The sequence below is a fragment of the Colletotrichum costaricense genome, assembly GCF_030867565.1.
Source record: "Colletotrichum costaricense strain IMI 309622 chromosome Unknown Scaffold_19.1, whole genome shotgun sequence".
Classification (NCBI taxonomy): domain Eukaryota; kingdom Fungi; phylum Ascomycota; class Sordariomycetes; order Glomerellales; family Glomerellaceae; genus Colletotrichum; species Colletotrichum costaricense.
The window spans coordinates 388857-402908 of NW_026848248.1; the positions used below are offsets into that span (position 1 = coordinate 388857).

At 53.3% G+C, this 14052-nt stretch overlaps 4 protein-coding genes across 4 annotated transcripts; 3 read left to right on the forward strand and 1 right to left on the reverse strand.

Annotated features, from left to right (window-relative positions):
* Positions 1-797: 797 nt before the first annotated feature.
* CCOS01_13979 (T-complex protein 1) lies at positions 798-5808 on the forward strand (the record flags this gene model as incomplete). Its single annotated transcript, XM_060462123.1, has 10 exons — positions 798-843; positions 1201-1630; positions 1740-2048; positions 2128-2844; positions 3001-3035; positions 3968-4034; positions 4086-4294; positions 4348-4938; positions 4991-5628; positions 5716-5808. The coding sequence occupies 10 exons, from the start codon at positions 798-800 to the stop codon at positions 5806-5808; spliced, it is 3135 nt and encodes a 1044-aa protein (XP_060307219.1).
* Positions 5809-6224: 416 nt separating this feature from the next.
* CCOS01_13980 (uncharacterized protein) lies at positions 6225-6896 on the reverse strand (the record flags this gene model as incomplete). The annotated part of the gene is made up of 1 exon (XM_060462124.1): positions 6225-6896. The coding sequence occupies one exon, from the start codon at positions 6894-6896 to the stop codon at positions 6225-6227; it is 672 nt and encodes a 223-aa protein (XP_060307220.1).
* A 2515-nt stretch (positions 6897-9411) lies between these two features.
* On the forward strand, positions 9412-11047 carry CCOS01_13981 (phosphoglycerate mutase; the record flags this gene model as incomplete). The annotated part of the gene is made up of 3 exons (XM_060462125.1): positions 9412-9466; positions 9552-10007; positions 10059-11047. The coding sequence occupies 3 exons, from the start codon at positions 9412-9414 to the stop codon at positions 11045-11047; spliced, it is 1500 nt and encodes a 499-aa protein (XP_060307221.1).
* Positions 11048-11388: 341 nt separating this feature from the next.
* CCOS01_13982 (uncharacterized protein) lies at positions 11389-14052 on the forward strand (the record flags this gene model as incomplete). Its single annotated transcript, XM_060462126.1, has 3 exons — positions 11389-11394; positions 13091-13237; positions 13294-14052. 3 exons carry the CDS (start codon positions 11389-11391, stop codon positions 14050-14052), a joined length of 912 nt encoding a protein of 303 aa, XP_060307222.1.

Below are 14052 nucleotides of genomic sequence, written 5' to 3' on the forward strand. Positions count from 1 at the left end.
CGGACGAGGCAGTGTCCCAGACACTGGAGAGAGACAGAAGGTCTAGGTGATCCGGCCTTACTCTTGCCTAGTCCGACTCTGCCAACTGAACCCACTTCAAAGTGATTTATTTCGCTGATTTCCGGATCCAGGCTGAAGCTGGAGGCCACTTTCCACTCGAGAGCGACGCCAGGCAGGAGGGTGATGGTTGAAGATTCAGCCTTACCACCCCCACCGTCAAAGTTCTTTCGCTACTCTCAACCCACAACCTGTTATTTTCTTTGCCTCGAAGACTGGAACGCGAGAGACCTATCGATTCTCTCTTCTTCTTTCCTCTTTCGATGACGGCCGTCCATTCATTTGTCTCGCACCTCCTCGCTGCATCTGCTACCTTCGGACCGTCCATCCCAACACTCGCTTCAAAGTGGCCGCGAATAGCTTCCTTTCCTTTCTTCAGTCGTTAATCCTGATCTTGTCTTTTAGTACTTTTATGGAGCGCAAGACCTCCCTTCCTCTTCAACTTTCAGTCATTTATACCACACACTACTTGCAAACAACCTCCCGACCGGATCACTCGGCGCTAGGTGGCTTACATCTCTGATACCGGCCTTCCCCGATCCTTTCGAGCCTCCAAGCGAAATCAACTGATATACGCAATTCTGAAACAGTCACCGGAGCTCAATTGAAAGGTAGCTCCTTCCGTTGCTAGTTTACGCGTAGGGTCTAGTCGCCATTCATCTCGAGGCATCACGCAAGTCTCACCAAGTACAACACCACGGCATACTCCTTAACCGGCCACGAGTAAAGCAGTCAACAACATGACTTTGCCCTGGGTTCAACGTGGAAAGAGGCGTGCGAGCGAAGGTGAGCACAACGCGCCTAAAAGAAAGCGAGTCGAACAACGAAACCGTTCGAGCGTGGTCGTGCCCAGTGCAGCACCGCGGGTGATGATGGGAACAAGGCCAGAACAGCGACAACATCAATATATACGAAGACACAGAAGAACCATGGCGGTCGGAAGTTCAGGCAATGGCTTAAAGGGTTGTGGCTGGCCTATGGCTACAGATTTTTGTCTCCGAAAGAGAAATTTCATCGCTAATATATCGCAGCCCCAATCCCAGAATTTCGCCCACCGCGGCCAACTCGTCTCGGCTGCTTCCCTGAAGTCTCCCGTCACAGTAAGAATAATATGCAAAACATTTGGGTTTCCTTGCTTAACAGAAGTGTTAGGCGTGGCGTCGCTTTGCCGAAACCCAGCAAATATCCAAGTCGAAACCGATGCCGGCTACAACCTCGCCAAGATGTCCGACCTCAAGCCTGACATGAGCGTTCAGGAGAAGCTAATTTTAGGACTCCGAACTGGGTTACAACGCAGGGACGAGTACCGAGCCAAGGTTGAACAAGACCCAGCCCGTTTACGACATGAATCTCGAAACGATATCATGGCTTTTGGTGGCATCGATATGACCGACCTTGCCCTCGCCTTGCCGAAGTCATTAAGACGGAAGGAAGTTATCAACGCTGCTGAAGATGAGAAACGGCGTTTGGGGTTTCCATCCATGGAAGTTACTCTACCAGACAGAAGCCCGCCTTATGCCAACGAGTGGTGGGACATGTATAACGCTTACATCAGAGTCAGATCGATGTTTGTGTAAGCTATCTTTTTGTCGATAGAGAATATTTCGCTCATCAGTAAACAGCAAAGGGGCCTCTCTCAGGCTTACGGCAGTATCACGTCCATACAACAAGACCGTCCACAGTATTCCCGGAGTAATTGCTCGGCGGCGGGCCGATCAGATCATGAATATCGAGTGGCAACCCAGCTACCACGGCATGTCAATGAACAAGAGCTTCAGCGCCTTTCAAGCCAGGTCTATGGAATTGAACGGTTATCGGAGGCGTTCGATACAGTACGTACATTTCCAAAGGGAGAACAACGGGCAAAAGTCGTTTCCGGGGGGGGCCCTGGGTACTGATGCAGGAGACGACGACGATGACTCGAGTTTCACCACAGAGAGATTCTTTGAACGTGATCGGAAACACAAACTGTCATTGATAGACTTGGATATGTAAGTATTTCGTCCTTGTTCGACACATGGCCTAGCTAAAACTTTATCCAAGCACCGATATCAACGGAGTGAAACGCAGATGGGTATGCATCGAGATAACCAAGCCTCTGGCCCAAGTCAATGGCCCAGCTCCGATCGAACTGACACCAATGCCACAATCTTTCATCAAGGTTGCTATACCTTGTGACAGCATCCTAGTAGTGGTGAACACCAGCAAGCCACTGCCCATCATGGAAGAGCAACTGGACAAGATGGAACCTCCACAGCTTGGTGATTTTGACAAGCTTACCATTGGGAGGGTCGATTCAGGTTTAGAGGATGTGAAGATGAGGCTGAAGATTTCTGGAGACGGCGTGCCAATCTTCGTGACCGGGTCCAAAAAGGGTTATATGCCGGATGACAGCACACTTGACGACTTTCTCTGCGCATCGGATGTGACTGGTCTTCCCTGGAAAGAAACAGACAGGCGTGTCAGCAAGAGTACGTTGTTGCTGAGAAAGGCCGAGTTCTGGGACCGCTTTAATTTGGCGGCAGACGCCGACAAAGTGCGGTGGGAATCACTCCAGGACGCCATGGCGAGCGATGAGTGCATCGTAGACATTACCTTTGAGGGTGATTGGCAAGAATTTGCCCCGGTTGCTCGGGCGTCTCAGTCAAGGTGGACGCCTATGCAGCATGAGTCGTCGCAATCTCAACATAATATCAGGCCGCAAGGTCTGATTAGAGGGCAAAATAACAGACATCAAGGCAACACGGCTCCTTCTAAAAGTTCTGGGCTTCGCAACGAAGTCCATTGGTAGGACCAACACGCTAGATAGCAGTTGGGGGTCGAGTGGGAAATGGCCGAATTGCAAGCAGAGAATGCGCAAGAGATAGAAGTTGCGTCAAATAATGAGGAATTCAATGGTTTAGGGCATGGACGTCTAGGACATGGCATGGAATCTCTTTACAGCGGACTGGCAGAGGCTCAGAAGGACTCTGAGGGCAGTGAGAGCGAGTATTCCGTAGCTGAATTTGGTTGATTGGTGCTTACCAGTTCATCGTTCTAGTGAGCCATCTGAGTGATTCATGGCTATGTAGGAGAGAGAAGAGACCGAAAAGAATGACTTCACTGGGAATCGAGCAAAAGGTAAGGTAGAGTGAGGCTCGAGGACTTTCAAGTTAATACAAAGACCCTCCTATCATACCCCTCGGCCACGTTCCCCCGACCTTTTATGACGAGATGGAAAATAATTCAAGTCTAAGTACAGCATACCTGACTTCCGGGAAGTATTCAAGTCCTAGAACTCCGGCTGGAAGAGGAATACCCGCTCGGGAGGGGGGATGCTCTCGACAGAAGCCCTATTTACTGTTTCATAGGGGGTTATGTCACTAAGGGGCAAGTCTGCTGGCTGAGTAACCCTTCGTCTTGCGAGCGGGCCCTGGGTATGTAACAAGACCCTATGGTACTTTTCCTCTTCGTTCCTCCTGAGAATTTGCTAAATCCCCTGGCCCCAAACTTCTGCTGGAATTACTCCTGGGTAGAGTATGGGACGTTGTCAAAGGTGGGTCCATCGGTGTGCTAAGTCAGAAGCCAGGTGAAGCTCGGTGAAGCCGGGGGAAAGGTTCCGCCGAGCTCCAGCTTCATCCCGCCAAAAAACAAACCCGCCCAGCGAACTTTTTAGAAGCCCGGTGCCTTGAGCAGCAGCAGCACCACCACCCCCGCCATCTCCACGGTTTCCTCTGCAACGGTGAAGCTCTTCGCCAAACACACATCCTCTCGACGACACCAATTTTCTATTGAGGTTCTTAAAATCATTGTCGCACAACCATGCAGGCTCCAGTAGTGGTAATGAGTATGGCAGCCCCTCCTTCCCCAGAGCTCTGACTAGCTTACCCCCCCAAATATCACGATCAGCTACTAACTGCGTACTCTACAGACACCGGTGCCGGTGAACGGCAGACGGGTCGCAAGGCCCAGATGTCCAACATCGCGGCTGCCAAGACGTACGATGTTCTTTCGAAAACTCCATAGACACTCGCTAACCCCACCATCAGCGTCGCCGACATTATTCGATCATGCTTGGGTCCCAAGGCTATGTTGAAGATGCTCCTCGACCCCATGGGCGGTATCGTCCTTACCAACGATGGCCATGCCATCCTCAGAGAGATTGAGGTCTCGCACCCTGCAGCAAAGAGCATGATCGAGCTCAGCCGGACACAAGACGAAGAGGTTGGCGATGGTACAACAACGGTCATTATTCTGGGTAAGCCCCTGAAAGCTATCCTGCTTATAAAGCCAGAGACTGACCTGGCCCAGCTGGCGAGATGCTTGCGCAGTCCCTCCCCCAGCTCGAGCGTAACATTCACCCCGTCCAGATCATCGCCGCCTTCCGCCGCGCGCTGAAGGACGCCCTCGAGATCGTCGACGATATCTCCCTCCCCATCGATGTCAACGACGACAAGGCCATGCGCGGCCTCATTTCCTCTTCTATCGGCACCAAGTTCGTCTCGAGATGGTCCGACCTGATGTGCGACCTGGCTCTCCGCGCCGTCCGCACCGTCACCTGGGAGGCCGGCAACGGAAAAACCGAGGTCGACATCAAGAGATACGCACGTGTGGAGAAGGTGCCGGGCGGTGAGATCGAGGACAGCAGAGTGCTAGACGGTGTCATGCTCAACAAGGACATCACCCATCCCAAGATGCGCCGGAGAATAGAGAATCCCAGAATCGTCCTCCTCGACTGCCCCTTGGAGTACAAGAAGGGCGAGTCGCAGACCAATATCGAGATTTCCAAGGAGGAGGACTGGAACCGTATCCTGCAGATTGAGGAGGAGCAGGTTAAGGCTATGTGCGAGGGTATTATTGCTCTTAAGCCCGATCTGGTCATTACCGAGAAGGGTGTCTCAGGTGCGTCTTATTGTCGGCTAGGTATTGGGGAATGAGGGCTAACATCCTGCAGATCTCGCTCAGCACTACTTCATGAAGGCTAACATCACCGCCCTCCGCCGCGTTCGCAAGACGGACAACAACAGAATAGCAAGAGCGACGGGCGCCACCATTGTCAACCGCGTCGATGACATCCAGGACTCCGATGTCGGCACGCTCTGCGGCCTGTTTGAGATTGAGAAGATTGGCGACGAGTACTTCACCTTCCTCACCGGATGCAAGAACCCCAAGGCCTGCACAGTGCTCCTCCGCGGCCCGTCGAAGGACGTGCTCAACGAGATTGAGCGTAACCTGCAGGATGCCATGGGTGTTGCTCGCAACGTCATGTTCAACCCCAGACTCTCCCCCGGTGGTGGTGCTACTGAGATGGCCGTCTCGGTGCGGTTGAGCCAGCTCGCAAAGGGCGTCGAGGGTGTCCAGCAATGGCCGTACAAGGCCGTCGCTGACGCCCTTGAGGTTATCCCCCGTACCTTGGTCCAGAACGCCGGTGCCAGCCCCGTCAGAGTACTGACTGACCTGCGCGCCAAGCACGCAGAGGGCAAGCACTCGTGGGGTATCAACGGTGACTCTGGCGTTGTCGCCGACATGAAGGAGTACGGTGTGTGGGAGCCGGAGGCTATCAAGTTGCAGAGCATCAAGACGGCGATTGAGGTATGTCTACATTGGTTTACGATTTTTGCCCCTCTTTTCTCTTTATCTTTTACACATTGTTCAACAATACTAATACATGGCTCACAGTCCGCTTGCTTGCTCCTCAGAGTAGACGACATTTGCAGCGCAAGAAAGGCAGCGCAAATGGGCAACGGCCTGCACGGAGGTGGCGACGAATAAGATGCCTGTTGACGTTAGTCGGATCCGGTATTTTTCATGACGAAGACGGGAGAGCGGTTGCAATGAGCAGTGATGAAGATGAAAAAAAAGGTCATACCCCTGTATGGATGCATAGATATGGGATTAGAAATTACCTAGACGACTGAAGTTCTCGGGACATCTCCAAAGGACAAAAAAAGCTTTGATGCTCATGCTTTTCTGAAAATGCCCCCCTGTCTTGTGTCTCCTGTCTTGTCAAATCAATGTTTAAGTTGGGCGCGGGACCCACCGAACATTTGGTGTTTGGTCTGAAGTTATTTTTGGTCACGCCAAGCTTATGTTCAAGCTTGAAAACAAGAGCTCAAAGCTCGACAGCAACCGAACCCCAAGACCCAGGCTCAGGTCCAAGGGGCCCTCCAAAACCACGGGACGATGAATCAGTCCTCGTCGTGGATCACGATACCCGGGGGCTGAGCAGCTCCTGACGAGGTCGTTGCCGTCTCTGAGCCCTTGCTCTTGCCGTCCTTATCATCCTTGGCATCTTCATCCTCCTTGTTTGTAGATGTTTCCGCCGCAGCCCTTGCGGCGACACCACCACTTGACGAAGAAGCGGCTGCAGCTCCTCCCTTTGCCACGCCAGCAGCAGCAGCAGCACCACCACCACCACCACCGGGTCCCTTTTTACCCTTTTGCTTCTTCTTATCCCTCTTTTCCCGATTCTTCCTCGTGCGCTCCTCGTCCTTGGCAGCCCGCTCGGCCTTTTGCCGCTCAAACTCGTCGTTTTCCTTCTCCTGTCTGACCTCGTCGTCCATGGCGCGCAGGCGGTCGTACTCGCGGCGCCGGCTGGCCTTGTAGACGTGGAACTCGCCGGAGCCGGCGCCGGCGGAGGAACCTTGGACGTTTGTGACGATCTCGGGCGGGGCGGCGACGGCGCGTTTGGCGACGGCGCCGGGATCGGAAGGGAGACGGATCTCTTGGTCTGGTTTGGAGAAGAGGGTCTCGAGGTGTTTTGCGTGTTCGGAGACGGGGGTGAGGGCGCGTTTCTTTGTTGGGCGGCGGGAGCGGGGGTCCGCTGAGGTGGGGATTGATTCGGGGCCTTCGCCGGACATTTTTGCTGCTGCTGTTGCGGCCGGTGGTGTTCGGGGTGTGGAAGGGAGGTCGGTCCGTCGGTTGAGGACCGGATCCTGCGGATTCGGCGGTGGGCGGTTGCGTTGAGCAGCTTTTGAGATTGGCGGAGGAGAGTCGTATGATTGTGGGATGAGGCTGGATGTGGAATGGGCTGATCTGGGGGGGAGGAACGTTGGTAGGCCCGGCTACGGTGATTGCGCTTTGCTAGCAGCTATACGATGGGTTATGCAAAACGGGCGGGCGGGAAGGCGCATGTGATGGTAGCCGTCTGCGTACGTAGCTGGGTGGTTTGCGTTGCAGTCTTCCCCGGTCTAGGCAGAGTGTGACTGACTGTTGGAGTGGGTGAAGTGGGTGATTGAATGTTGGTGACTTGATGTTTGATTGTGAGCTACCACAAGAGATCGCGAGATGGAGGCGCGCGCGCGCGGCGTAAGGTAAGGTAATCTAAGCGGGAAAAGATTCGCGCGCGGTGGTGTGGTGAGAGGTCGGTCGGTTGTGGGCGGCTAGGAGATGGGCCGGGGTGGCGGCGGCTGCCTGCTGTTTCTGACCTGCCTGTTGGTAAGAACCGGTAAGAGTCAAGCACGTTTGCGGCGAGGTGTGCGATTGCCTGTTTGCCATTTGGAAAGGCTGAGGAAATGAAGCAAGGTGATTGGGGGCGACGGGAGTTGCAAGGTGTGGGCAAGGTTGTGTGGATGAGGTGGGGAACAAAGATTGAATATCGAATGACAGTGCTGGGAATGGGCGGTTCTGGCCAACGCGCCTAATCGGAGCATGCAGATGAACCACGCTTGAGCCAGACGAGGTGCGGAATTTGAGTGACACAAGCACTCGGTACGGATACACATACTTTTTTGAGTTTACCTTACTATGTATGTATGGGGTTGCAGTGATGTTGGTTGTCAGGCGTCAAGATGGACGTGATGAGTGAATCACAATCACAGGAAGGGAATATTGGTTGGGAAGACTGCAGAAAGAGGAGTCGCACCACAACGTCCAACAGAATGTATGCGGTTTGCTCTTCGTCTGTTGGATGAAGATGCATTTTGGGGTTGTAGTATGGCTTCACCAGGAATGCGGGCACTTTGGTTCTGCAGGTAAGACAAAAGTAAGTAGTGCCGGCAGACCCCGTTTCCCCTCCATTCTTTTTTTACAAGATTACAATCCGTGAATGGATGTCCGTATTCGCAGACCCATTCAGAGAGAACCTACCTACCTTACCTTAGGCAAAGGTACTCATAAAAAGTGAAAGAGAAAGGAAGGATAAAAAATTGCAAGTGCCGCCGTGCCGCCGCAAGGTGGGGCATACAGCCTCGCCGCTTGTCGGAGGGTAGGTGCGCCAATCAGGGGCTGCACATTCCCTGTCTCAAGGTGCCGCTCGAGCCCTGCCTCTGACGTCTGGTTGGCTGACAGGGCGTTGAGATCTTCCGATGTACCCCGCTGTAGAGCAAGAGATGGCCAGGGGCCGTGGCCTGTTGGAACAACTTGGAGGGGGGACGGCCCTGCCTGTCTTTAAGCCCCCGCGGAATACCTAAAGAGCCAGCCCAAGTCGATTGGGTTGTCTCTGGTAAAGGTACAGGGCAGAGTGTGGATGGGTCTGTTTGACTGTCATTCATTTGGGTGGGACGAGGGGTCCTTTTCTCTAGTATACCTCCTACAGGAGATTTGCGGTTTTGCGGCTGGCTTGCGGCTTGCGGCTTGCCATGGCAATACCCAAAAATACCTGGCACACAAGGGGCAACACGCCGTCGATTGATGTACAGTCCTCATGCCCCTATGCGGGAGTTGATCATTGTCACTCATAGCGGCAGTGGCATGGGCAAGATACGTATCGCATGCATGCAGTCAGTGATGGTGGATGCATCAGACAACCAAGAGAGTCCCTGAGAGTCACACTTCCCCTCCAAAAAAACACCCCTGAGACTTCTCTCTTGCAATGACAGACATGTCCATTCCATCCCACTTAAACCACTCCTTGCTACGCCTTACGTTCCTTGCACCTTCAACCCAAACTCAACCCATCTCAACCTCTTCAACCTGCTGGTCGGAAACGTCTACACACTACTAAAGCAGGCTCCATCCCTCTCCCCGTCCGTTCCTAAGGTTAAGGTTGGCATAAAGCGATACACGTACAACGGCAGCCCCATCCCAAGGTTTGCCTCTGCGACTAGCATCCGCCCCACGTCTACCACTCTCCTGCCTTTGCCCCGCCACGCCTCATTCTTTCCCCTACACTTCCACATCCTTCCCGGTCAACAAGGTTCCCAACGCTACGACTTTTTGCGACAAGAGGCTCGCGTCCATTTTGTTTGCACAGAGCTTTGTTCACTTCTCTGAATGGTATTCTTCGGGCAATAAAGAACTTCTTGCTTCTTACAATAACCACAACCACCTCTCTCACTACACCGCCGACAACCACATTGTCGACCGCTCCAAACAACTTCTAGGCGCCTGATCCCGATTACAAACCGGAAAACACACCCGCCACAACCCGACATCATGGTCAAACCGAGGCTCATCATCCTCATTCGGCACGCTCAGTCAGAGGGCAACAGTGCGACTCTCTCTTTCTTTCTCTGTTTCCCTTGGTCCGAGATATCTCCGTTCGACCGGATTGCTAACTGTTTTTCACAACGCAGAGAACCGCGATATTCACCAAACGATACCCGACCACCGAGTAAAGTTGACACAAGATGGCTGGCAACAAGCCTACGAAGCTGGCCGCAACCTGCGCAAGTTACTGCGTGCCGATGACACACTGCATTTCTTTACTTCCCCCTACCGCCGGACTCGCGAGACAACCGAGGGCATTCTCTCGACTCTGACATCCGACGAGGAGGATCCTTCTCCGTTCAAGCGCTCCAACATCAAGGTCTACGAGGAACCTCGCTTGCGTGAGCAGGACTTTGGTAACTTCCAGCCGTGCTCCGCCGAAATGGAACGCATGTGGCAAGAGCGTGCCGATTACGGCCATTTCTTCTACCGCATCCCCAATGGCGAGAGCGCCGCAGACGCCTACGACAGAGTTAGTGGCTTCAATGAGAGTCTGTGGCGTCAGTTTGGCGAGAATGATTTTGCCAGCGTTTGTGTATTAGGTATGCCGGACACCTCCGAGCCGTTTTGCCTTGTGTTGCTAACTCCTTTAGTCACCCACGGCCTCATGTCCCGGGTGTTCTTGATGAAGTGGTATCACTTCACTGTCGAGTACTTTGAGGACCTGCGGAACGTCAACCACTGCGAGTTTCTCATCATGCGCAAGCAAGAAGAGAGCGGCAAGTACATCCTCGAGAATAAACTCCGGACATGGTCAGAGCTACGCAAGGAGCGGGCCGAGTTAAAGGAGAAGGAGGAGAAGGAACGTAGCGAGGTCGAGGGAAACCAGGAAAGGTCCACCAAGGATGCCAAGAACGGTACTCTTCTCGAACGCAGTAAGACCTTCATCGTCACGCGGCGCTGGGGTGGCTGTCCTAACGGGTGTAATCACAAGAGCCACTACCAGAGGCGAGACGACCTGGAAGCCCTTCGCCGAACGGACGAAGTCACCTCTAATGGGTCTGTTGTATCCCGTCGGCAGTCCCCTGCACCAGGACGGCGACCCATTAAGCGATGCGAGCAGGGATACACATCCGACGAGGGCACCGACAGCGATGGCCGGCCACCGCAGATCGACGTCACCCGAGCTCGCCATGAAGTTGTTTCATCTCCCGATGGAACCCCATCCTTTATCTCTGCCGAAGATCGTCTACGGAGCATGATCTCGCCGCACCTGAACGTTGGCCGTGATTTTGGCGGAACTTTCTCCGGACAGACCTCGATTGCCGGCAGTGACACAGACTCTTCCGAGGAGGATGGCCACAGACCGGAGGTCACAGCCGTGACCAAGATCAAGGTTGGCATTGTGTCTAATGGAGACGCCAACGGCGCCAACGGCAGTATCAACAGCATCGTCGGTGGTCAAACCAAAGGAAACATGACACCAAACACCGAAGATGAGCAATCAGACGAGAAGAGCCGGCGGCGCCGCGCCAACCGCCTTGGCGATACCAATAGCAGCCATCGAGGCTCTGAGGCAGACGAGGATGACATTGACGCCGCGGAGAAGCGGGACAGGAGTATCTTGGGCAGTGTTTACTGAACGACATGACGAAGGCGCCACACGGTGGTTTGAAACAGGCCACACGAAGCTAAGCGGGTTTCTTTCTGGAAAGGCGCATCCACGGATAAGGGACCTGTGCAGGAATGCGGCTTTTCTTTTCTCCTTTGCTCATGAACGATTTACATGCTTGCGATTAGGGGTTCATAACGCATTAGACGGGCACGGGTTACTTCATCGATGGCGCCTTGTTGGATTCGTTGTTGTATAGTTGTTGGTTACGACTTGAGGAGGATATACCTAGATTGCATGGTGCGAATAGACAAAAAGGGGCAGTCACGTCAATGCCCACAAATTGAAACATTCGAGCGTTTTCTGCCAACATGACTGTTATGTTGATTTGATGTATAAGTGACAGGATCACTATCCGCGGCGTGTAGACTAGAGTGCTCCTTGCTGACGTCGGCATAAAAGACGAAAGTGATTCCATGGGAGTCGAGTCAGTCATAGGTGTAAAGGGAGACGCCATGTTTATTGATGAAGACAAATTCAAGTCATCCCTTCCTACTTTGCATAGGCAATGAATAAACCGAACTCGACTTCCCAATGACTTGGAAAAATCATTGAGAGGAGCCTCGTTGCGTAAAAAGCAAATATTGACTCTTTAATCAGCTGGTCTTGATCATCATAGAGCATCGTCGTATCTGGTTGGAGCATGAGAAGTAGCAAAACTATCCCATGACTATGAAAGCACGAAAAAGGAGAGGCTGGTTCCCTTACGTTCTTGAACTCAACTGGCTGACCACTCTCTGTGTTCCAGCCGAGATGGGCGAGGGACAATGATCCCGTGTACAAATGCGTATTCATCCCATCTACTGAATACACATGGGAAGGAGCCCATATATACCCCCTCAACGCCATTCCTGTCACCAGCCAGACGGCGCCCGTCTAGGTCGACGGGTCAGGTCAAACTGGCTGGGTGGTGGAGTGGTATCAAGGTCAACAATTAATTCGCCCCAATACATGCCTACTCGACGACAGGCTCCGAGTTCGATTTCCAGCATGAGCACCAAGAGATGTAACTCCCAATTCAGCACCGGGGGGGTGAACTCTTTTTTTTTTCTTCCTATCTTCATGTGTAACGGGTTTTGATTCCGTGACGTCTAATGGTCATTTGTATCAAACGCCCTGCCTCATGTCCTTCGTTAACGATGAAGCCTCAGCTTTCGACTACATAGCACTGCTACAAGTCAGGGTTTTCCAGAGCAGTTCCGCAAGCGGCTTTTGAGATTACGAACACATGGTAAGGTAGGCAATCTGAGATTAATAAATAGCCTAGCAGCACCGCTGCTTCTTCGTTCCTCTATAGTGATGCTGTGATATATGCGTGCTGGTAGTGAGCAGGAGACCTCACCAACCGGAATTGGATCATGAGAGAAAATCTCAGAAAGAAGACCACTATCCATCCCTCTTTCCGAGTCTCCCAGAGTCCCTTCGGCGTGAGCCCACGTAGACGGCATCTTGGCACCTCCGGCGCCTTGGGCCAATCAGCGTCCGGAATGGGCCGAGAAGAGGATGGAATGCCTTGCTTTAGTAATCGCCGACGTAAAAGGCTTCCTTGCAACAAAGCTCTTACCTGGATAACAAGGCTATTATTCTGGTCGGATGTACGGACTGAAGGAGTGATTCATGATTCCGGCGGTGTGACAAGCCAAAAGGGCTCTGTGAGGGCGGCGGCGGCCCGCTGCGTAGAGTATAGCCAGCTTACTTGCCGCGCGCTTCTCAACGTTCCCAAAGAAAATGTGACGAGCTCTCACTTTAGGCTTTGATCGGTTGGGATCCATGGACGCTGGACCGGAACTCTCTTTCCGAGAGAAAATTAAACAGCCTACCTGGTGGAACCTGCCACAAGTCAGACCCGTATAGCAGGCATGCAGGTGGCGCTCCCAAGACCACTTCACAATAGCTGCTGAGGGATACATTTAGAAGGCCTTGAAACTTTACGTAAATGAGATGAACACAAAAAGGTAACGTATACTTGCAAAAGAGAATATGGTTTGGGCTGCGCGACTGACTGACTCCTAGTTTGACGACGGATGTTTCTCCAGGGGCTTAGGCTCTCCTGGCTCGGGAGAGAGACTCGTCAATCTCGATTACCCCAATGCTTGGGAGAAATTTCTTTCCTTCGGAACGTATAAGGCCTGTCTCGACGCCGGAACGCCTTCCCACGAGGTAAGAATATACCATATCATCTTTGCAATGTACAGAGACTTATACCGGAATTTTAGCTTGGACATCTGATCGGACTCACCCATGAGCACCAACGCCCCGACCGCGACCAATACATTCGCATCCTGACAGACCGCGTCCAAACGGACGACCTCGACCAGTTCACAATCGACACGGGCGCCGACGTTTCCATCCCCTTCGACTACAACTCCGTCATGATCTACGACACCAAGGCCTTTGCCAAGACCAACAAGCTGACGCCTATCTCCGGCTCGGCAAGCTTGAAGCACACAATGGAAACCGTCACGGACAAGAAGATCGACCCCTGGAACTCCCCGACCGCCAACGACTTCAAGGCCGTCAACAACGCCTACGCCTGCGAGGAGTACTACACCCGCGTGATCCCGCAGTGCCTCGCCGGCAGCATCCCGTCCAACGGCGACTTCTCCTCCTACTCCTTCATCCTCGACAAGCACACCGAGGCCTACATGGCCGCCAACGGCTACACCCACGTCGCGGCCCACCAGAATTGCCGCGCCAACATGGCCGGCCAGGATACCGACAACTGGGGCTTCACGCCGCTCAACGGCTGGGGACCCCGCGCGCAGTACAAGATCACCACGAACCGCTGCAAGAAGGACCACGACCGCCACGCCAGCCGGTATGAGGTTGCCCTGTGCAAGGGGGACAACGAGGGTGCCTGTGATATCAAGTGCGGTCTTCGCCGCGTCTGCCCCTTTGATGCGAGTGGCAAGCAGGTCGATAGCAAGGCTATTGATGTTGTTGACAACAACCTGTGGATTTGCCACCCTCACTAA